The sequence below is a fragment of the Malania oleifera genome, chromosome 12 (genome assembly GCF_029873635.1).
Source record: "Malania oleifera isolate guangnan ecotype guangnan chromosome 12, ASM2987363v1, whole genome shotgun sequence".
In the NCBI taxonomy this organism is placed as follows: domain Eukaryota; kingdom Viridiplantae; phylum Streptophyta; class Magnoliopsida; order Santalales; family Ximeniaceae; genus Malania; species Malania oleifera.
This window is the reverse complement of record NC_080428.1, coordinates 9,029,378-9,054,490: the sequence shown is the minus strand read 5'-3', so window position 1 is coordinate 9,054,490 and position 25,113 is coordinate 9,029,378. Positions and strand designations below refer to the sequence as shown.

The 25,113-nt window shown below is 35.5% G+C and overlaps 1 protein-coding gene across 2 annotated transcripts in view; it reads right to left on the bottom strand.

Moving 5' to 3' along the window:
• LOC131145029 (AUGMIN subunit 3) overlaps positions 1-10,035 on the bottom strand; it is a 124,906-nt gene extending 114,871 nt beyond the window's left edge. For both annotated transcript variants that reach the window (XM_058094057.1, XM_058094058.1), the window contains exons 1-3: positions 9,585-10,035; positions 8,719-8,755; positions 4,697-4,800 (exon numbers count right to left, since the gene is read on the bottom strand). In XM_058094057.1, the coding sequence (XP_057950040.1) occupies positions 4,697-4,800; positions 8,719-8,755; positions 9,585-9,760 (317 nt within the window). In that variant the 5' untranslated portion in view covers positions 9,761-10,035. The remainder of the gene's footprint in view (positions 1-4,696; positions 4,801-8,718; positions 8,756-9,584) is intronic.
• Positions 10,036-25,113: the final 15,078 nt, after the last annotated feature.

Below are 25,113 nucleotides of genomic sequence, written 5' to 3'. Positions count from 1 at the left end.
TGCCTAAAAGACACTAACCTCCTCTTGTATTTTGTAAAAAGACAAGAGTTTTGAGGGGTTTAAGTGTCCCAAAAGTCAAATGTCAGGGTAGGTTTGTGAGAGTTTTAAACCTTAGAGGAGGTTTATGAGATTTTTGAAACCTCACAGGAGGTCTTTGCCTTTTTGTCAAACCTCAAGGGAGATCAATGTCTTTTGCCCTTCAAAAAATAATAACAAAGCTAATTACAAAATATTTTACTATTTTTAAATTGTCATGTCCAATAAATTTTAAATTGTAAAGTAAATTTTGAAATAATAACAATTAAGTAAAATAATTATAATATTTTATTTTTATTATGGTATTTTTCTTAGTGTGTATTATTTTGAAAATTTATTATTTTAATAATATTGTTATAATATTATTTGATTTAAAAATGAAAATGAGCATTTTTTAATTTATTTTAATTTTGTAAATATTAACCAAATAGGTTGCTAGTTTTAGTTTTTAGTTTATGTTTTTGGTTTTTAATTTTCATTTTTGGTTTTCGTTTCCACAATTTATGACAGTGATACCAAACAGCTCCGAAGCTTTCCCCCAAATCAAATGCATTAGAGTCTTCAAATCTCTGAATATCCTGGCGTTCCTTTCAAGTGAAAGAGTCCACAATATAGCAAAAACAACACAAAACCAAAACCGTTTCTTTTTTCTCTTTCTTCCAAAGCCCAAAACCTATACTAAAATATGAAATCATAAGAAGTCTTCAGAGGCACTCAATCCTCACCACTACAGGAAAACAAATTATTCCACAGCGCCCTTGCCACCCAACAATGTAGGAATAAATAACTATTAGTCTCACTTTTTTTGCCACACATCAAGCAAACATCAGGACTAAAAGCCTTATAAGCCCTCCTAATCTGCAGCAAATCATTTGTATTAACCTTGTTGAGAACCAAAGTCCATATGAAAGCTCGAATCTTAAAAAGAATAGCAGTCTTCCACACAACTTTATTCAGATGAAAAGGATTGGGAATAATAGGTTCAATCAAACAAACAAAAAAGGACTTCGAAGAGAATGAACCAATGAGTTCCCAATCCAAAGCCTACTATGCCCACTGGTTTTGGGAATGAATGAATTCAGAAGGCTCAAGAGGCAAGTGAGCTCTTCTATCTCTCTCTTATTGAGACTCCTTAAAAAAATGGAAGTCCCACGACACAAGACCCCTCTCAAAAGAATAGAATTCAAAAAGAGGAGCATCATGCACAGATGATAGTCTATGCAATGGAGGTAAAAGGTATTCCAATGAAGTCTCAACCACCCAAATATCTTCCCAGAAGCAAACCCTATCCCCAATATCAACAACAACAAAAAAAAATCAGATGAAAGGAGAAAAAAAAACAGAAACTTGAGAGACAAATTTTCAAGGGCATGCATGAGAACCAATTCCACTCGCCTTAGTATCCCACCCATTCCTATGAATACCATACTTACTCTTTATTACTTTATACCATAAGGAGCCAAACTCTAAGGGGAATCTCCAGAAACATTTGCTTATTAAAGAAATGTTTTTAGAAGCCAAACTACCGATGCCCAAGGTCTCCTCCTTAGATTTTGGTCTCCTAACCACCTCCCAACAAACAGGATGATCCCTCTTACCCTCCCAATAGGAATATTAGAGAGAAGCACTGACATGAGTACTCCTACCACCCAAGTAAATGTAAGCCTTCTTCCACCCTTCTAGTCTCTTCCCTACCCTCTCAAGCACTAGATCCTAAAAGCAGTGAACAAAGGATAATACTCAAGAGGAATGGACCAAGACAACAAATCACAACCCTCAGAGATATAAAACCCTCCAACTCCCTATTACTCAAATTAATACCAGCCAAACCACATTAACCAAATTAATTTTCAGTCCTGAATTCTTCTCAATTTTTTTTTTTAGCAGCGTGAGTACCTTGTGAAATATCTCATTACTATTCTCTAAAAAGAAAACAGTATCATCAGCAAATTGTAAATGAGACACCTCCACCTTATCCGTATGTACCTCCAAACCCCTTATCACGCCATATTCCTGAGCAGCAACACCAGCCTACTCAAACCATCCAAAACCAACGTGAACAAAAACAGAGATGATGGATCCCTTTGTCTTAACCCCCTAAACATCTCAAATCACTCCCTAGGCATACCACTAATAATTAGAGACAAATTGGCATAACTAAGCCAACCTTTGATCCATTTACGCCATAAGAACCCAACGTCCTTATTAACCATCACCTTATCCAAGAATCCCGAATTAACCATATTGTAAGCTTTCTCAAAATCCAATTTAAAAATAATGCCCTAATTACCTATCCTTTTAACATCCCCTACCAGTTCATTAGCTAACAGAACTGCATCCAAAGCCTCTTTGATAAAAGTGGACTGGGCTAATGAAATAGTATCCCCCAAAACCACAGAATCCAAAAGCTTTCATCTTTTGAAAGCTTCAACCCCCAGTCCTTTTACTTTGTTTTGTTTAAAAAGCAAAGGTTCCTTTTAGGACACTCAATCCTTGGCAAGGGTATTGTTTGGATTCCTTTTCATCTAATCCTTCTTTACTCATCTTTTGAAACCTTCAACCCCGGTCCTTTTCCTTGGTATCATTTGGAAGGCAAAGGTTGCTTTTAAGATCAAAGCTTTCAACTGGACCCTGACTCCTAACTAGACTAATACAAATGACTTGTTACACGTAAGGAGGCCCTATAAGGCCCTCAGCCTAGATATATGTATGCTGTGTCGCAAGTCCAATGAGACTAATATGCACTTATTTCTTTAGTGTTGGGTACCAAACTGCTTTGAAATGCTCTTTTCTTCTCCTGTTTTGGTGAAGTGTGGGTGGCTCCGCAAAATGTGAATGATTTCTTACTAATGAGCTTTCAGGGGTTTTTGGGAAAAGTAGAAGAGGGGGAGCTTTATGTACTTGTTCAGTGTATGCAATCTTTTGGACTCTATGGCATCAAAGGAACACGAGAATTTTGTAAATAACTATCAATAAAACCCATTCTAATGAACTTAATGCTCTGCAAAATGAAACCCCAACTATCGATATAGCCCCAAAACTTTGAAATTAAGAAACCCTAATGTGAGACTTAATAAAACCCTAAATATATAACTATCAAAAATTACAAAACAATCCAAAACAATTAAATGTCAAAATAAAACCCAAAATAACTAAAATATCCAAAACAACCCTAAGTTGTCTAATTACCTAAGATATAAAACTTTTTGAACCAAGACAAATCTCTAGTTTGTAAATATTTGAGTAGAACATGAATGTCGAGAACTACCCGTAGGCGATACTCCATCAACATCGCCACCCAATCTTCAAAGGGATTGGAGGGCACCAATATAGTAGTTAGCTGAATTGTGATCTCCTATACTTTTGTTAAAAAACTTAAATGAATTTTTTTACAATATATATAAATAAATAAAATAATAAGAAGGAATTGGAAGACAATGAATTATGAAAATGCTTAAGTAGCTACACATACTTACCTCCTCCCCCCCCCCCCAAAAAAAAATCTCTACCTTCATTTAACTCAAAGTGTGCAAGAATATACTGATTTATGAGCCTCCACCCTTTCATATGTCTTATTGTCTCATGCTTCAAAAGTTTTATTCTCCCCACGGTCCCACCACACAAAAATAAATAAATAAATAAAAGAATCTCTCCCAGATTATTAAAAAAAAAAAATCAGTATCCCAACAATTTCCTAGTGAAGAATACAAATAATAACTTTGATAAGTTATATGCAAAAATAGATGTATTAAACCTTTTCATGGACATCATACTAACAAATTTCCTAAGCCAAAACATTTTTTGGCCTCATCAATCTAAAGCCATTAACCGCTTAAACATCTTTGTCATCATAAATCTAAACGGACTGCCTAAAAGTCTTTAGCAGCATCAAAACCTAAAGCAAGAAAATGTTAGTGCCCATTTAGCTGTGGAAAACAGCTTTCATTTTGCATTTTAGCTTTTCAAAAAATTTAAAAAAAAAAAAAAACAAAAATTTTAGTTAATTTTTCATTTTTAAAACATTTATATGAAACAAACGAACAACGACAAAAAGTTTTTACACTATTTACTTGTGGAAATAGTTATATTTTCTATTTCTAATTTTTCAAATAATTACAAAAATGCCACCTTATTTTCCAATTTTCTAAATTTAAATAGAAAAGTTGGAAAACATCTTTCTATTGTTTTCTAACTCTTAGTTTGTGTATGGGAGCATGGAATTCGTATCTTGGACTTTAATTTGTGTGGACTATGTGTTAGTTTCTTCCAAATCCACATAAATCCAATTTCAAGCCCCAAAATCCATGATCCGAAATAGTACCTTCTATAATTTTTAGTCAATTGAAAATCAAGTTGTATTTTCTGTAATTATTTTGAAATCTAGAAAAAAAATGATAAATTGTTTTGCACATTTAAGCAACTTTTAATTTTCTACCCTTTTTTCAATATGAATCTTGAAAAACTAAAAAAAAAAAGCTAAAATTTCTAAAATTCTTTGAAAAACTGAAAAATGGAAAATTAAAAATGTTTCCACAACAAAATGAGTCCTTAACTACTGGTTGTTTGCAAAAATCCCTAAAGAAAGAGAAGACAAAACACCAAAAATTCAAGTATGTGTGTGTGTGTGTGTGTGTGCATATAAAACAATATCCTCATTTACCGTATATCTTTCAATCCTTCTTCAGCTCCAAATACTGCTTCTTGATTGTCTCTCCTGGTTGAAAATGCTGAAATGCTATCATAAGCAAAGTCCAAGTCTTCCCCCTAACAAGCCATGAAAATTAAAATGCGTGAAACTATGAATTGGAGATTTTGTTTGAGTATACCATTCAAAAAACAAACAGCAATGCACAAGAATAGGCACAAGATGCCAGATCATCAAAATATAATACTTAGAGGCTTAGTGACATGGTGCTACATTCTTGTGAATACAACACATGTCATATGGCTTGTTGGGCAACCTTGGATGGTTACCGTGTTCATGTCAAAAGGGCTACAAAAGGAATTTCTTTTAGCATGGATTTGATTATGGAGATGTAATAGGACATATTTCAAATGTCATTTTAATGTTGTGTTGGATTCGAACAGTTGCCTTAGTACTATGATGTATGAGAATGCGACCAAAAGATTACATTTGGGGGAATACCAGGTGAGCGGCCTACTTCCCCCGAAAGGATCCACAGTTCATAACTTATACGTAAATGAGAATGTGACCAAGAGATTACATTTGGGGGAATACCAGGTGAGCAGCCTACTTCCCCCAGTATCCTCTTGGTACTAAGTTAGCAACCCGAGGTGAAATCAAGGGCAGGCTCTTGACATCCTCTAGGGGTGTCTTCGGCTTCCGTATAGGATTGGGAGCCCCATGGATTACTAAATTATACATTGCAATGTTTCCTTAGATGAGGATGAGTACGGTTGGGCAAGACTTGGTGTAGTCTTGTTGCAACATGGGTGTGACTCCGTCACATTTCAGACATATTAAGGCAGGGGTGATTCCCTGTGGCCTTAGAAATTTGTTGCCCCATAACGATTGGTTTCAGAGCAAGTTTCTTTGTTTAAGAGCTAAAACAAGATTATTAATGGGCATCAACTCTCTAGTAGAAAGATCAACCTACCTCCGAGTGGGTGTTGATCAATCTCTCCCTCTTGTTAGGTGACTCATGCATTAATGCAGCAAAAGTTGGCCTTCAGTAGACCATCTTGAGAAAATCGAGATGTTTGATTGTAGTATTAACCCTATACCCTTGACAAAGGAATGAGGGTTGATATGTGGGTATAAGATGATGAGCATATCCTGTGCCCTTGAGGGGGGTATTAAGGCCACAATATGGGATTTCTTCTATTTCGTTTGGCATTTGAGCTCAGATGACAATTTTCACTGAGACTTTGTGGCATCCTCTTTCCATAGGCAGAGGTGGTACTCCTTAACCTAATGGAAGTGGGACAAATGTGGGAGTTTTGCTAAGGGCGTCTAAACTTGGGAAGTTCAAACCCATAACGAGAGGTGAGATCTTGGATTTATAGGAAAGATAAAGTTTTGAAAGCCTTGGGGCAAATAATCCTAAAGCCCCATCAATGTGGCTTTGTGTTGGTCAAGATGGTGAAAAAACAATAGGGTATGGACTTGAAGGGAACTGCATATGTTGCTCAGAGGACTTTAAAGATCCTTATGATTTTATTTCTAGTGGGGAACATGGTTGAAGACTGCACTTGTGGAATTGACATTTGTGCATTTGTGTGTCATTGGCATGTGCGTCATATCTTCACCTATGCTTTGGGTTCTGGTTTGCCGAAGGGCATTTGAGCCATGTTGCCAAGGGCACATGAAATGTCATGGCCAGAAGGCCTATTGTGTAGTGAATTTTGGGCAACTTGGCCAAAAAGCAATCTATTCACATGAAAAGATTTGAATGTCACCGTGGGAAAGAGGGCAATAGTATCAAAATGTTAGGCACAACAAATAGTGGTTTAGACTTGTTTGGGATAGGACAATTAGAATTTTAGTCATAAGCACCTATGGGGTTGAGGGTTGGATGTCAGAGGACACAAAAGACCGGATACAAATAATGAGTATTAGTACTCAAGCAGAGAGCTAAACTAGTGAGCCTTGAGTGAATTCAAGCAAGTATTTGGTGGGTAAATAGACTGAATGGTCAACTCTTGAATTATGTAGTTCAAAAGGATATTGGGTGTGCCTAGGGAAACCTCGGGATGCCAACCCCTAGATTATAATGTTACTCACATTTTTTAGAGACTTCAAGGTTGTGGACCCGTCCCTAGAGCAGATTGCTGGGAACAAGCTTTGGCATTGTACTTGTTGTGGTAGCCCCAGATCTATGAGATTGTTAGATTTGGAAACCCTTCAAGATGCGGAATTATCCTCAAAATGTAATGTAGGAGATGAGCCTTGACGATGTAATTGGTGTGGGAACCTTATCTACTAGTAATCGAAATATGGAAAAAACAAGGAGCCTTTTGTATAATCTTTGAAGAATGAGGAATTCAGAATGGGAATCTTTGTAACTAAAAGCAAGTTGCATCAACGTCCAAGTGGAGATATCAAATCAAAGTATCAAAAGTAGATTAAGATGGATTCTCGACCAGATGGCATTTCAGGTATGAATTATTCCTTGGTGCTAATCTAGTGTGAGTCTCGATTGATTTTAAAAGTGAGATCAACCTTGGGAAGGATCTTGCCCCAGTCAATTTGTTGACGAATATTCTCCACTCTTGTGACGATGCTTGAGTTTCCAATGGACAATGATGAAATACGGATTCGTATCAAGGGTTAGTAAGGTAGAGTCTTGGGAGGATTGTTTCCTATCTATGGAACTTGTGGTAATAAGGATGATTAATGACTAATAGGTTTAAGCAATGTCTTTGGACATGGTGATTTCATTGAGCAACCACATATCAGAAGGTGGTTTCCAAGAAAAGTTAAATATTAGTTTGTACATAAGTTTGGATGACGACACTGTGTTTAGGGATGTGTTCCATAAGGGTTTTTGGATTATTATTAATTTATATTCGGTGATGTTCCATAAAATGGAGACAAATCATTGTGTTATGTAAAAACGAAATGCAAGAGCTCATTTATTCCAAGATTTTTTGACTTAGGGACTATGGGAGTGTAGCAAATGATATATGTGTGTTTTCTTAGATTGTGATGTATGATCATTAGATCCACAGTTGGTCACTCGTATGTGAATGAGAATGCAACAAAGAAATTACTTTTGGAGGAACACCATATAAGCAACCTACCTCCCCTGATATCCTCTTGGATACAGAGTCAACACCTTGAGGAGAGATCAGGGGCAAGCTCCTGCCATCTTCGAGGGGTGTCTTAGGCTTCCATGTGGGATTGGGAGCCCCATTGACAACTCGTTGAAGAATGAAGTCATGTCTCATTCTCGGCCTAGAGGTTGGTACTTTTATGTTGGCCCTTGTGTATGCTCTTGGGAGGTGTTTTCTAATACCCAATTGAACTCTTGAGGATGTTGATCCTTCATATGTCATACTCAAGTAGTGTATGATGTCACTTCCCTTAGCCCCAACTAGTGGGTGGTAAGTGGCAGGTTCTCTTACACGAGGATTGTGTTGTGGGGATGAGAGTTACCCTCAGTGCTAGGAGAATGTGAGCTTAACACACTTTTTGTTCGAATCATGGTTCCTCAATGGTAATGTCAAATGGAATGAGGGTTGTCATGTTGTGCGGCTAAATTGGTCATTGGAGGGTTTCCATGGATGAAGCTAATTACGTCTGGACAGGATTTGGTATAGTCTTGTTGTCGCACGAGCATAACTCCATCAAACTCTAGGCAAATTAAGGCAGGGGTCATTCCTAATAGTCTTGGAAATTTGCCGCCCTATAACACTTGGCCTTCAAAGGAGGGGGAAGTGACCCATATCAAACTCTATCTTCACATTTTTCTTTACACAACACTCTTTGTCAATTAGAATCAAAGAAGGGAAAAGGAAACTCTCTATCCAAAAAATAAAAGGGTAAGCTAGTTCTAATATCATCTACATTCTACTATTCATGGAGTCATAGAACTCAACAACTCGCTCATAGTGCTTTCCATGCACATGCATTCACAAAAACCAGTAGACACATGCATGCACTTACTAGCAGTCAGTCTGTACAATGTATATTTAAAAGCATGCACATAATGAACATACCTCCAACAACTTGCCTTCTTGTAAAAACTGTTCCTGCCTGGATAACAAAACAAATAATTATTAATGTACTAGATATACTAATTGGTAATATAACCACAAGTTTAACCGAAACATAAGCCCCAAAGGACATAAAGCCTGACATTACTGCATTGTTATTTTTTAAGACAGAATATAGCCATGAAAACTTTTTTTTCTCGTCCAAAATGAGCTGTGGAGCAACTTCTTATATAATACAAAAACGTGAAGTTCACAGGAAATTTACTCACTGACCAGAGTCCACAAAATTACATAAATTTTCATCTTTTCCATTTTATTTATTATTGGTATCAGCAAGAAAATTGACATTCTGCAACTTAATAAAGTCTAGTCCTACGTATTCTCACAAAGATAAATAAGGAGTTATCTTTTAATATGCAAAGAGAGACGACAGTGGTTGCTCTATGTGCCAAATCAAAACGTGTTGGCAAAACATTCCACAGATAGCTTATTATCCAGCCAATGAGGAAGCTGAAAATCAAAATTCAGAACCCCGCCAAGTCAATCTCAAATTTTCAGAAATAAACTAGTTCTTTTTTTTTATTTTTTATTGGGATGGGCCAAGAAATAATATTGGTTGACGGTAAATGGTAACTACTTGTTCCAAAGAACATTGCATTATGAACTGCTTGTTCATGATTCCTGAACAAAGCCAAATCCTTATACTAACTGTAATTATACAGCAGGACCAGTCCAGGTAGGCTAAAAACCAGAGAAATGGCATGGACCCTGAATTGGTAAAATCACATGAAGAAACTCTAAAGGCTTGTTTGGTGGCCGAGAAACTTTTCAACAACAAAAAAGAAAACAAAATTGAAAAACAGACGTACTGGGAGACCTCGGAGGGAGAAAGGACATTGGAGGGGCGGAGGCTGGAGCAAATCCAGTCGAGGATGGAGCGAGCATCGTCGTACTGGAACGGCCATTCGAAGCTATCGGGATCCAGGGACTCCGCCCCGTCGTACCCCAATTCCCCCAACACTGCACAAAGTCTCGCACCGCTCATTGCGCAATCGAGTCACACTTCTGCTTCTTGATTTGTTCAAACAATTGAGAATAATTGGTCAGATCGAAAGCCGAATCCCTTCTTTTCCGTATGTTCACTTCACACACTCTCACTTTCCAATGAATGGATGGCGCTGGAGGCGTATCAGTGGCACAGATCCTGGTCTTGGATGTCGGACGAGGTCGACATGGCTAACTCCTGCAAACCAAGGCGAGAGAGGGAGATCGAACGCCATGCTCCCGCAAAAAAAACATATTTAAACCGGTTTAGTCTTCTGTTTTTTTTTATTTTTCCTTTTGTATCTTCTCTTAGCAAAAATACAAAAATTGCCATTAATTATTTTCATAAAATTATTTGTAAGATTAAACTATTTGTAGGATGGCAATATGCAACTTCTCAATCTTGCTTTGTAATGGTATGCATGGCATGCCTCTATTCAAAATATGCTAGAAGCACAAGGTCTATAAAAGAATTAGTTTTGCAAAAAAAAAATGTAACACCATTTGAATATGAGTAATAACATAGTTACAAGGGAGTATGATTATAACACAAACATCTATACATATATTTCATAATGCAACCAAAAAAAAATATTTTACTTTCATTAACTAGCTTTTTACATTGGGCTTTCAGTTCATACATAACATTTTTCAAACTTTTTAGGCTCATTACATATTTACCAACAAAACACAGGCCTAGTGTCTTCCCGCCAATATGTAATACATATTAAAAGTGACACTATCTTGGAAAAAACACTTAAATTTAGTCCAATCGAACCTGAAATTATGGAAGTAGGGTGTGCAACCATGAGACGTCCTTAATCCCCCTTATACATATAAGGATCCCACTATTTTAAGATTTTATTTATTTATATGCACGTCTTGAAACGTTATCATGAGAAGCATTCATTATTCTAAGAAATCTCCTTATCTAGCCACCATCACAAAACATTTAGATATCACTTAATTAAACATTATTTCAACATAGCATTATCATATCAAAGAAGTGCCAATTTCTAGTTTGGCTATCCACCGCTTGACGCAAAAATACCCTCCATAGGTTTAGGGCCTTTCAGCCAGAAAAGACAGAACCTCTCCTTGCTCAACTTTCATCACAATAACAAAACATCACATAGTGCTAAGTGCTAACTATTTTAAATTATAGCAATTTTAATATGTGCACACATAGGTTCTATCATATCACGTAAACACTATCATCCTTACAAGGCCAATAGCCATAGCAATAAATTTACTATATACTAAGTATGTAGTTATGAAATCAAGTAGAACACATGTGTTGTAATGTGTACTAGTAACTGATAAAAAAGTTATCAATCCTCTCATAATAATGTTTGAATACATGCAAGTTTTTACCCTTTTCATTGAAAACTCCCATTTACCCAAATCCCTAAATAAATGAAAACTAAGAACATCCCCTAATGATTATTAGCTACTCCAATTTCTCCAAGGTTCCTTTGATTTTTTTTTCTACATTTTCCTTGAACTCCTCATTTTTATCTTTATTTTTGCAGAGCTCTCTCTTTCTAGAGTTAAGGTTTACAGCAAAAATAATTAATGTATTATGTTTTATTGTTGTATGTGTGGCTATAAATGAACTAGGACAACAACAACTTGCAACAAGTGGTCTTGTAGTGCCACTAGATGTCTGTTAAGTATCCACCACTAGGCTCTCTAATGTTGCCCAGTGCTACCAAATGTCACTCCTGTCATGCCCCTCTTCTATTTTGTTTCTATTTTTGCCCCAAAATTGTGTGTTATTTATGTCTTGACATGAACTTTCTTAATTTTATTTCATCTAAGTCCTTCCTTCCACTAGTGAATTAAATCAAATTTCCAATATCAATTAACTTAATTAATCCACAACATGCTTTATATAAACTTATTCAATAGAAAATCAAAAGCAACAACTATGCATTTATGAAAGTCGCTTAAATTTACCATGGCATAAAGAGTTCATTTTTTATACTACAAGCTTGTTTGGCCATGGGTTGCAAGTCTTGATTTGCCACATGGCACACACAAGCCTACATCTTGCCTATTGATAAGCTACTTTTCCCTCCTTGCTTGCAAAAGGGCATCCTTTGCTTTTTCTCTTTTCTTTCATTGCATTAAATGAAACATAACTTGTATAAAAGACTTTTCCAATAAAAGTTCTTAACATAAAATCTATGTCCAAGCCATCATACATCCCAACCCCCCTTTTTTCACAATTATCATATGCTTTGAAAGGGAACATAGCTACAAATTTGGAATTAGGCAACATAAATGCACCTCAACAATGCTCTCTACATAACCTTCATGTCAATGACATGCCTAGATATCAAAGAATGGGATGGGGCGGAGGACTTTGATTTTAACTCGTTTTTTAGACTTGGGATTCCAAGTTCTTCATTTCCAAGCTCAATGCTTAACATAGTGTAGTTCATCTAAGAAGAAGGGGAGGAGATATTTGAGGAATACTCCTCTAATTATGTGTTTCAAGTTCTCTAGATTTTCTCTTCTTTGATAGCTTTTAAATTAATTATGGTGCTTTTGATTCAATAAAGAAACAAGTGTATGTTGTGTAGTGCGCATGGTAAGAATTTCAAGCATGTATGAATATGAATGAGAACTACTCTTGATGTGCTAATATGACTATAAAGCTTTAGAGGATTGCATGTATTTGTGACTTTGTCTTGGCCTTTACGTGCTTACTTGTCCACCATGTATGGTTATTATTTATACCTCAATTAGGTAATATTTAAGTTTCCTACATGAGAGAGAGAGAGAGAGAGAGAGAGAGAGAGAGAGAGAGAGAGAGAGAGAGGAGTGCATAGTACAATAGGAGGAGGTGTGTGAGGAGTTTTGTTTTGCAATCTTAAAATCGAATAAAAAGAGTGAAACAATAAGACAACAAACAAAACCAGAAGAAAATAAAATTTAAGGGATAGAGGGAAGCATCTTGGGCAAAGCTTAAAGGAAACATAAAAAAGGAGGTAGGCCAAAGAACGCAGCAAGCCAGAGTGACGGTGACTTTGCATGGTTTGAAAACAAAAGGGCGAGGGGGATCACTTGTACATGTCAAGGTGGGTATGGGTCATTGGAAATGGCAAGAGTTGAAGCCTTTTGAAATTATGCAGTTGAAAATGAAAAAGGAGAAAATGGCGGTTAGCACATGCAGCAACTCGCGAAAAAACAAGTAGGAGTGGCGTTGGCATTCAAGTGCACAACTGCTATTGTCAGTCATTGTAGCAGCCATAAAGGCACTCAAGTGTGTGTGAAATAAGAATAGGAGAAAAAGAAGGCAATATTTAGATTAGGATTTTGTGGATGAAGTAGAGTCATCAACCCCTCTCCACGTGCTTTATTATATAGCTAGATGCCCAATTCAATTCATCGTCTCCTTAGCATTTGAATGCTTAATTGACTTTCTACCTCTCTTTTTTTTTTTTTTTTTTCGTTTTAGCTACATTCCCTTTTACTATGTTTTAAGAATTTTCATTCAAAAACATCTCCAAAAATTTAAGAAAATTAGAGAAAATTACCTTGGGGGGATCTAAAATAATCAAAAGAAGTTGAAATTTTCAAAAATTTCATGAAAATTTTGAACTCCAAAAAATACCATAAAAAAGTGAAAACCCTATAAAAATAAAATAATTCATAAAATTTTTATTAAGAAAAAATTCCTTCTATTTGGACCCATCTTTGTGAGTTTTGATGCATTTCATGTTCTCTTGCTTGTTTCACTTTCTCGTATTTCTTGCACAACTTTTCTACCATATGTTTTTCAATTAATGCATGGGCCCACTTTCACATGTTATGTATCCACGTGCTCCCTTATATTCCTGCGTTGCCTAACATTTTACATGACCCCCTTTTGCATTCCCTATTTTATGTGCCTATACATTCCTTGTATGCATGTGCATGTGGGCCCCTTACGATGGGAATAAAAAAGATAGAGTGTAGGCCTTATTTATCACATTTTAAAGGGTGATTATCTAACGAGAAACTCAATATGCATTATCATTTTTATTTCTTTTCCATAAAATCAATCCAATGATGGAGTTGGGGCAATTGCATCCTCTTGAAGATAAAATGAACCTCTTATGCTTGAGATAGCCATTGAGGGGATTCAATATTTAATGGAAATGCAATCTTAATAAATTCTAAAGCATCTTAAAAGCAATCCTACGATGGAGCTTAGGGATGGGGTAATTACATATTTTTGAATTTCCCCAAGGTGGGATAAGCTTTGTGTTTCTGAATTGCCTTCTAGATAGAAATGAGGGAATTCAATGTTAAAACTTTTGGTAATTGAAATAATAGAAGATAATTGAATGTCATGCTTTTATCCAATTTGGGATACCCCAAGGTTAATTAGATACCATTCATGTAATGGGTTTGTTGGAATGTTAATATCTTTCCCTTTGCATAATCATACTTTCGGATTGAACTTTGGCTATGCAAACTACAACTATCATTTATTTGGTTGTAGGTTAAGTAAGAGACCAAGAAGAAGAATTTGGATAATGTAACCACACATAGGAAAACAATTATACTAGTGGCAACTCTATATATTACATTGACCCCTTCCTCACACCACTTCACCTATCAAGTCGTCATTCCTTCCGAGTCACGGTAGTTGAGCCTACCTTCCTGCGATCCACACCTGTTGACAATAGGAATAAAAATTGTTGGGCCGGGTGTGCATCTAGAGGGGGCGAATAGACTTTTTTCGCGAATATTGAAATTTACTACAGTCACAAAAATTCCTTGGGAAGAAGTAAGAGTAAAATATCACAATAAATATTCAAAGCAAATAATCTCAAGCAAGTAATGTAAATGAGATAAAGAGAGAAGAGCTTGACATTGCGAGATTAACGTGGTTTGGCACCCAGCCGAGGTCCATGCCTTGAGACCAACTTACGGATTGCCAAATCCACTATACGGTCTCCTTTCAAGATGGAGAAGCCTTTACAATAAGGGAACCAATCCCAGCTACTCACCAATAGCTCAACCAATGTGTTCACCAAGAATCACCTTACCAATGGATATCCAAGAACCTTCAAGCTTCACAAACAATAACAAGTATAGAGATTACAAATGATGCTCCTTCTTGAGTTGATAATACAAGCAAACCCTCACATTACTCTCTTTTAGCAAGTGATGAACAACAAGAATAAAGTGCAAGAAAACTTTGACCAATATGAAAACCTAAAATGAATGCTTCATCTAATAATCTCAACAACCAATATTCAATCAATGTATCTAATGAATGTCAATGGGATATATTTATGACCAAGGAGACAAGCAAGTCATTGGGCATTAATGGAGACAAGACAAAGCAAAAACTAGCCATTATCGCGCATTTATTATAGTTTGCCGCTGTCCGTTCGTCGATGAGTGCCCTGCTCTAGTCGACAAGTCATCTGGGCTAAGACAACGTAAATAGCTACTAGTTTCATTCGTTGACGAGCCAATACATGTTTGTCGATGAGTCGTTGGTCAACAAATCCCCTGTCTTCATCAACTAGTCTCTTAGGCAGATCCTTATGTAAGGCTACTGGTTTCTTTGGTCGACAAGTGCTTATGCACTAGTTGAAGAGTCCCCTATTTTTTCACTAAAAATCCTCTAAGTAAGGTAGCCTATGCAAGGACAAGTGCCGAGGAGTTATATTAAATCTAATGAAGCTTTAGACTTGTCCAAATTGAGGTCTGAAAGAGTGTAAAATGTCTTGCTTGATAAAACCAAGTTTGAAAGCTTGTTTGACATCTTATGCATTTAATGTGACTCGATATGCATGTGAAAAGCATATTTTGATGTCCTATACTAACATGAACTATATGCATATGCAATTCTTATCTCTTGCAGAGTATTCTCACACACATGACAAACACAAATAGTTACAAAATGCTTTCCTACCTCACACACACAAACCCAACATACATGAAAACAAAAACAAGTCTTCATATAAAATTCGGTTGGTTGTGCTTTGGGTGTTCAATGAGTATGCTTTGGCCAAGTATTCTACTTATTGCTTCTTCAATGGTTCGTTTGCTTATTTTGCTTTCTTTGACTTGTTTAACTTGTACTGAACTTGAATTCATAGATTGGACGACCAAAGGGACTCTAATGGGTTATATCATAAAAACTTACTAGAATGGGAAACTTTAGCCAGTAAGGCTAAGAAAAATGACTTGCTAGCTTGAAGCCATATAGACCAATTACCTCCTAAAAGAAGTCAGGTCTTCTTAAAATGACAAGTTCAGTCTAATAAGGGTTTTGCATTAGGAGGAAGATAAGCTAAAGATAGAGTCTCTAAAGATTTGGATATCATTCTAGATAGGTTGGAGAGATCTCAATTTTCTTGAAAAACATATAAAAAAAGTGGCTTGGTTAGGAAAAGATGGAAGGCAAGACATCCACTGTTGCCATTTATTGTAATCGCTCATTCCTTATGCTTAATCTAACTTAAGCATCAAAGAAGGACCCATAAGCCACCATGGATCTCCTAGCCTTTTGATTTCCTTATTTGCATATAGGGCCCTGAGTACAAGGTTGTGTGGTTCTTAGAGTAACTATGTCCATCCATATATAGATCAAATTCAAAAAATGAAAACAAAATTGAATAAGCACCTTATAGGCTTTCCCTAAGCACAACAATCATGCTCACACAAGATCACAAAGTGAAGTTGTTATGGAAGGACTATCATCCTCCCTAGGCATCTTTGCAAAAATGTAAAGGTTGGTTTCTTGTCCATCCTCATCAACATCCCAAAAAAATAGTCATTATAGTTTTCTACCATGCCTTCCTTTTATGGCTATAACTCACTATTGGGCTAAATAATCTACATCTTAGCCTTAAATGAAAGGTGATTTCAATATGTTGCTCACTCTATTGCACTTGCCTGGCCAAAAATGGTTTTGTCACACCCCAACCTAGTGGGTCCCACTTAATTAGGTCAATATGAACTATAAGAAAGATCTAAATTTCAAACCTATCACAAATATTGGTAATCAGAAAGCATACTACAATAATAAAATAATTAGAAATCTAAACAAGAGAGAACTCAAGTTGTGACATTTATGCAATACAATCACAAAATCAATAAAACTAGCAACTGATATAATTTAAAGAGTAGCAACAAATAAAAGTTTTGAAGGATAGCGACCCACTAATATAGAGTGAGATTAAAAATAGAGCAGCTCGATCCATCTATTAGTGCCAAGATTATTGGAAACATAACTATGCAAACAACTTACTTCACAAAAATAAAATGATTGGAGTGAGATGACACTTAGTGAATGGATGGTAAAGGGCTACAAGAACTATACTTGTAAAGTGTAATTTTTAGAAACTTTATTCTTATTCCAAAAAATCAAATTTATCTACCTCATCATAATTCACGATTCAAATATCACATATATCATAACATCTTTAGATCATACACATATTAATAATTTGGGTTGTTGTCGATAGCCATTTTGACCACATAACCGAAATAGAGGTAAGTGTCAATTACTTTTCTTTTTCTCTGGCCTTTGTTATCTATTTCAAACTTTTATGCTTTGTTTTTGTCTTCTTTTTTTTTTTATTATACCAGGTTATTCGGGACAGTCTAAAATGGTAATATGGAGTCTGATAGTATTTTTAACCTTATGCACAAAAATTGAGGCAAAATCTTATCTTTCGAAACCTTTTTACTCTCTTTATGCCAATTATGGCTGCATTGGGTGATTCAAGATAGTTCAAAAAGATAAGATGATGTCCAACATGGAATTTAACCTCATGCACGAAAATCGAGGCAAAACTCGTCCTTTTAGGCTTTTCTATTGTCTTTCTACCCTTGTTAGCTACTACAAGTGATCCGAGATAGTGAGAAATGTTAATAAGAGGCTCGATAGTGATTCCGTCCTTGTGCACAATAATCAAGGCAAAATCTCTATCATTCCAAGGCCTTTTGTTTTTTTGTTTTTCTTTCATTTCTGAATGTACCAAGTGATCAAAGACAATATGAAATGGTTAGAAGAGGTCTAACAATAATTTTGACCTTGGGCACAAAAATTGAAGCAAACCCTATATCATTCCAAGTTTTTCAACTCTCTTTTTGCTGTTTTGACTGCAACGGTTGATTTAAGACAGTTTAAAATAATAAGAAGGGTGACTGACAACAATTTTAACCTTAGACACAAAAATCAAGACAAAACCCTGTTATTTTTTGCTTTTTGGCTCTTTTTTGCCAATTGTGACTACATCGGGTGATCCAAGATAATCCAAAATGGTAAAAAAAGGTTTTGACGCTGATTTTGGCCTCGTGGGAAACAATCGATGTAAAATCTTGACTTTTCTATAATTTTTTGACATTTTCAAACACTTTCAAAATTTTGGGCCTTTTTTTGTGAACTCCACATATCTTTTCATTTATTCTAAAAAATTTAAAAATTCAAAAATAATAGTACACTATTAAAATATTTAAAAAAATAAAAATTTGAAAATAAAAATATATTTAAAAAATCAAAAATCAAAAAATAAGACGGCGTATGGAGGACCATGCGCACATGCGTACGGTGGTCACGCGTGCCTTTGGCCCAAAATGACACCATTTTAATTTTTTTTTAATCATTTTAAAAAGTAAGCCCAATGGTGTCTTATGTTCTTAATTTAAAATAAAAAGTATAGAGATTTTTGGGGGTCAAATGACATCGTTTTGATCCTCATCCCATGCTGGCAGTGCCATTATGGTGCCAGTTCCTGCATAAATTATGGTGAAAGTTATGGAAACCCTTTTTCTCTCTTTCTAGCATCAGTCACCTCCCCCACCTTCCCTCACCTTCTCCTAAGTCCCCTAGAGCCCCCAAACTCCCTAAAAAACCACTAACCACCACCTTGCCAACCTGCTTCGGCTATCCCCCTTGCTCCCCCTTTTCTTAATTTTTTTTTTTCTTTCTTTTCTTCCTTTATTTAAAAAAAAAAAAAAAAAAAAACCAACAAGATAAGGGGGCTCAAGGCTAGAATATCTCTCTCTCTCTCTCTCTCTCTCATACACACACACACACACACACATCACACATATTATCTCTCTCTCTCTCTCTCCTTTTCTCTCTCCCTCTCTCTTTATGGGTTTCGTGTTTCTACATCACAATGTGTGCATATGTGTTTATAGTTGGGGGTGTGTAAGTGTGTGTGAATATGTAATTGTGTGTCCATGAGTGTGGGTGAGTATATGTTATTTGTATGTGCATGAATGCATGGATGTATGGTCATGAGTGTTGCATGCATGTGTATGCATGTAATGCATGGCGTGAGTACATGAATGTATGCATGTATGCAAACATAAATACATGATTGGATGCATGCATTAATAAATGATGCATGAATGCATGTACATAGATGCATGAATTGGTTCATATGCATGAATGATGCATAGGTGTGCATGCATAAATGGATGCATGAATTTAATGATGCATGTGTGTGTAAGTATGAATATGCATAGATGCATAGATACATAAATGCATGGATACATGCATGATGGGTATATGTATAGGTGCATGAATGCATGGATGATGTGTGCATGTCGGCATGCATGGATGAATACATATGCATATGCATAGATACATGAATGCATGCATGTGTGGACATGTATGAATGTAAGTGTGCATGGATGATTATAAATGAATATGCATAGGTATGCATGAATACATGAATGGATGTATAAGCATAGGTGTGTGTAGGGCAATGTGTGTTCTTGCGAGTGCATGCATATAGATGGTATAGGTTTGCATGGATATATGTATGTATGCATAGGATAATGTAGTATGTGTGTATGCATGCATATAAGTGTAGGTATGAATGCATGTATGAGTGTGTGTGGATACATGGGTGAATGCATATGTGCTTGCATGTGTGAGTGTATGCGTCTACATGCTTGTGACCAACATGTGAGCAGTCGCATGCATGGAAACATGCATACGTGTGCATATGCATGTACATTCACATGAAAGTATGTGCATGGTACATGAGTTTGCACCATGCGAGGGCATGTATATGAAAAGTATACATAGTTTACATGAAGGCATGCATGCATGCATGCAAGCATGGATATGTATGTATGCATGTAGAGGTTTATGTATATTTGGGGATGAATATGTTAATATATGCATACATACATACATACATATACACACATATATATATATATGTGTGTGTGTGTGTGTGTGTGTGTGTGTATAAGTGAGTGTGTATGCATGTATATTAATGTGTATATGAAACCTTTATGTGTGTGCATGTATTTATGTGGGTACATGTATTTATGTGGGTACTTATGTATTATATAGAATATATGTATGTGTATATGCATATTAATATATGTGTGTGTATGTATTCATAAATAGTTATTCATGCATTTATGTGTGTTTGTTATGTACACATTAATATGTGTGTGTATGTATATTAGTATATATGTAAGTATGTTTCAAAATGTATAAGCATATAATATATGTGTATACATTAATTTAGGGGTATATTAATGTATTTATGTGTAGTTGGATACTAGTATATGCTTTAGTGCGTGCATTAGTGTGTGTATTATTATTGTTATTTAACTTTGTCACTAATAATCTTCAAAATCTCCCTAAAAAATATAAAATAATTTGAAAAGTCTTAAAAATGGAAGTTTGTCCTAAAGTTCCCAAAATCTAATTTTGACTTATGATGACTTAAGGGGAAGACTTTACTATATAACATTTTTTGCCCCTTATTCCAAGGCATGGTAGAAATTTTTAACCTTTGAAGATTGAATGATTCGAGAAGGATTATGGTCTCAACCAACAAGATTATATCAAATGAACCAAAGTTATTTGTTTGTCTAGTAATTGAGTCTTTTACCTCAAAAATTGGTTTCTAAAACCCCAAAAATAATGTGTGTTTTTCAATAGTTTTCTTGATTTTAATTGTTTGATGATGATGACCTAACTTTTTTAAAATTTATGCATCATGTTTTTAAACCAAAACCACTTTCAAAACCCATTGTTTTCACTCAACTTCTTCGAAGTTCGGCAATACAAATCTGGTGCCCCTTTTTAAACTCTGGTTTTTAGGTTGGTAATACAAACCTGATGTTTTCAAATCAACAGTTTTCCATCATCATCGTCATGATCGTGCTTTTTTTTTTTCTTTTTTCAAAATTAGAGTTCTTATCCAAATTCCTTTTAAAGCAATACTCTAGACTTCTAGAAGTCATGTTGGAGTGCTTTTAGATAGTGCTGCCAATATTGGAGGACCAAAAGGGCTCTTTTCTCAATTATTTTCTTTTAAAGGCACATATATATGTAATTGTGGCAACTATTCTATAAACGGATGTTGATAAGGGTGTTGGCTAGCTAACTGTCATTGAGATGTTTATTCAATCGCCCCCCTTACTTATAACTGCACTTTTGAACTCAATCTCTAATTTTTGCAAACTATTTGAGGTTTTTCTTTATTTTTTGTTTTTTTATGAAAATAAGGTAGCAACTCCGTATTTATGTGTTTTTGACTATTTTCCCCTTTTTTTCTTCAATCTCCTCTTGTTCTAGGATTTTTATTCCCTTCATTAGCACCTTGAACAAAATTTGACATTGACTGCTTGGCGACTTCGCAAGGGATACTTAAAGAGTCAAGCTACTTATATGTGTTGCCTTTCTTTGGTTTGTGCTTGTTTTGAACCATTATGTGACCTACTGTGTAGATAGCTTTATTTCATTTGCTTAGTATCCTTGGTACCTTTAATTGCATTGTGGTTTTTCTTTTCTTATAGTGTAAATATGTTATTACTTTGCATTTCACTATGTGTTTCTCCTTTATAGATCAACAATTCTTTAAATTGGTGAAGTAATCTTATCATTTTTGCATCATTCATTTGCGTTTACTCATTCATTTTCTCTTTGCTCACACTATACACCAACATTGCACAAGTTCTATACCTAGATTCTCACCTATTAGGATTAGAAGAGGCGAGAAGTAGTAAGACCTCTGTAGGGCATTATCCTTCATATAGGCCTCGTGAAAATTTTCTCACCTAGACTAAACCATTTCCATTCGAAGCCTGTGATCGGTAAGGATTAAGGGTTTTACTAGCCTATGCTAGCGATAGTGAGGATAATCTAAGAACTTTTAGAACTTCAAGTAGAGCTAGAACTTTGCACTAGTAGCATTTTACCACCAAACATCCTTAGTATAAGGACTATCCTTGTTTATGACCCTATATTGTTAAGACACCAAGGAGATTTTTTATTTGCAATACTATGATCCTTATATCATAGTATTACACAATAACTTGAAGTAGTGAAGTACTCAGGGGTATTCCTAACCCTTCTTGTACTCATGAAACATTAAAGTGTACCTCGTGGGCTAAAAGCTCCTATATAGGCTACGAAACCAAAAACCCAAGATATTGTGCGATCCAAGTAAACATAATGACCTCGAAACCTTATTTATTTTGCATAAATTAGCTTTGAATGCATGCTTGTTTCTTTATATAGCTTATTCTTATCTACATCAAGTTTTGAGGACTCGTTTGGGTTGCCAATCAAACACGTGTAGATTATCAAACCATTGGTCTTCTAACTTGCCCTTTTACTTTAGAAAAATGGAGTCACTAATTTATTTTAATTTATTTTTGAAAAATAAAAATAAAGAAAAGTCTTTTACGATATTAGGTTTGGGAGTACAATTGTGAATAGGGAAGGCAACACTTTAAATTCTCATTCTTGAGAATTCAGAGGGTTAGCACCCTAAAAAACACCCATTATATTGAATGGTTGTTGTGCTTACCTTGTGTATGTATGTGTGTGTGTGTGTGTGTTTGTATCCCTTTTTGAAATGATTTTAGAAAAAAAACAAACCTTTAAATTTATTTTAAAAAAGGGGTGAAATAAATTTTAGAAAACTAGGCGGTTGACTACTTGTAGAGGTCGATCGACCACCCTCTGCAAGTTTTCATCCTTTTAAAATGGTTCATTTTAGAAAATGCTCAACCTTTACCCCTTTTGAAATGGCTTTTGTAATACTTGTGGAGAGATCTAGGCCTCATGAAAGTCCTACTTTTTTAATGTCAAATAAAAAAATTGAACAATAAAAGAACATATAGAAATATACACATGCATGCAAACAATGAAACAATGCAAGGGGAATATATATCCTCAAAATAGGAATCAAACCATCGATAGTTTGAAAACCTTTAAGCAACTTTGAATACAATCCCTTTAAGTCATCTTTTGCAAAATCATTATTTGAAAACGCTTGAAACCCTTGGTATATCTTGAAACTTTCATTGAAAATATCTTATTCTTAATTAAGAAATAGATTTTTCAATGGTTTCTCTATAAAATAGAGGTTAAAAACAAGCTTATACATGTTGAAAAACCATTTTTTCCACCCTCAAGCCGTTTTATGGGTGATTGTCTGGAAAATGATTATGTATTTTGTAAAAACTTGAAAATGTTGTGTATTTTTAGAAGGAGAACCACACGGCTTGAAATCCTAGTTGAAAACTTAGAGAGCATCCAAAATCCATGCCATAGGTGTATGACTCCAAGGTTTTATAGAAAACTTGAGAAAAAGCATATTTAAGAAAAAACAAATATGGATGATCATGTTTGATTTCATGAAAGCTTGATTTGGTGACTTCTAAATCTTGAGCTTCACATTTTCCATTTAGATTTGGTTTTGAAGTACGATTTGAGATTTAACTTGTACAACTTGCTCTGTATTTGAGAGTGTTTTTGTACGCAAATATCTATTCTTTTCTACTAGATCTTTGACGATTCAAGGTATTGTTGAATCGTTGGACCAAGCATAGGTTGTTGCTTGGAGAGGTTTCTCGTTCTGAAAAAGAGGTTGGTTATTGTAGAGGTTTTTGTTTCACCCGGAAGGAACAAGATATAGTAAAATCCTTAGGTGGTTGATCTAAGGCGAGGATGTAGGCTGGGGTAAGTCAAACCTCGTAAAAATAGCGGTGACACTCTCTTTCCCAAACTCTTTTTAAATTTCAACAAAATAGAAACTACGTGGATGTTGTAATTCTTTTAATCATAAAAACAACACAAATTGGAAGTTAAATAAACAAAAGCCTAATTTGTTCTTGGGCTTGCGGAAATCGAAAGGGAGTACGCTGGTTAATCAATTTTTTTTGTAGAAATAGCTAGGGAGTACATTGATTGGTTAATAACCCCAAACCTATTAGCTGAAAGTTTATTTAAATTCTGATTTTGGAAAAGGAGTTGGATGTTATTTTAATTTTTAGTTCAAAGGCCAACTACAGGACTTGCACATTCATAAACAGGGAAGCTGAATATTGCAAAGCTAGTATTAATTACTTGTAGGGTGTTTGTTTGGCTTGAATAGTTATTCAATTGGTTGTGTATGTTGTGGTTGCGGATTGAATAGTTGAAGTAAATGTTTGTGTGGATTGCCTAGTCAGCAAGAATATAAGAAGTTTTTAAAAGATTGTAAAAAATCAAGAACTTATAAAAAGACTCTCAGGAATTTTGAATAACCCAATTCCCCCCCCCCCCCACGCCCCTCTTGGGACTATACCTTAGGTTTCAAATTTCAATGGAACCCAGAGACTCTCTGTGTGTCCCATCAAAAGCCCTTACGACCAAGGTTTTTAGCGGCATGTATGAGATGTAAATGGTCAAATTTTGGATGGGCATAACATTGAGTGACAATCCATTATCAATTAACATCCGAGCTATCATATGGTCCCGGCATCTCCTGTAGGATATGAAGTGCTTTATTGGGGCCGCGATGTAGAGACTTGAAAAATAATAGCCATTAAATAATAAAGAGAGAGGAAATAGGTGGAAGGAAAAAGAAATCAAAAAGGGAATTAAGCAGGATTCATCGACGAACCCTTTTGGTCTCGTCGACGAACTTCCTCTTGGGTTCGATGTGCACCACGTGTCTCATCGATGGAAAATACCGAGAGAGGTTATATCAGAGCTTGAAGTTCGTTGACAAAGGTTACGAGTTCGTTGACGACCTTGCTTCTTGAACTCGTGTCTCGTCGATGAAGCCACGCGTTCAAAGGTGGATAAATAAGCTCAAAACAGGTTTTAGCGAGAAACTCACATGCAAAACCCTCTCTCTCTCTCTCTCTCTCTAAAATTCATCTCTCTCTCTTTCTCTCTAGGATTTCAGCTTCGATTCTTGCTGGTTTGAAGATCAGAAATCGTCACATTACTCCTAGGAAGATTCTCTACAATACTGTCGGATCAGAATTTTGATTTGGAGTATTTGGGCACCATCCCAAAATTTGGGTTAGTTATTTTAGGTCTTATAAGTTATGGGGTATTTTTGGACAGAGGGGAAT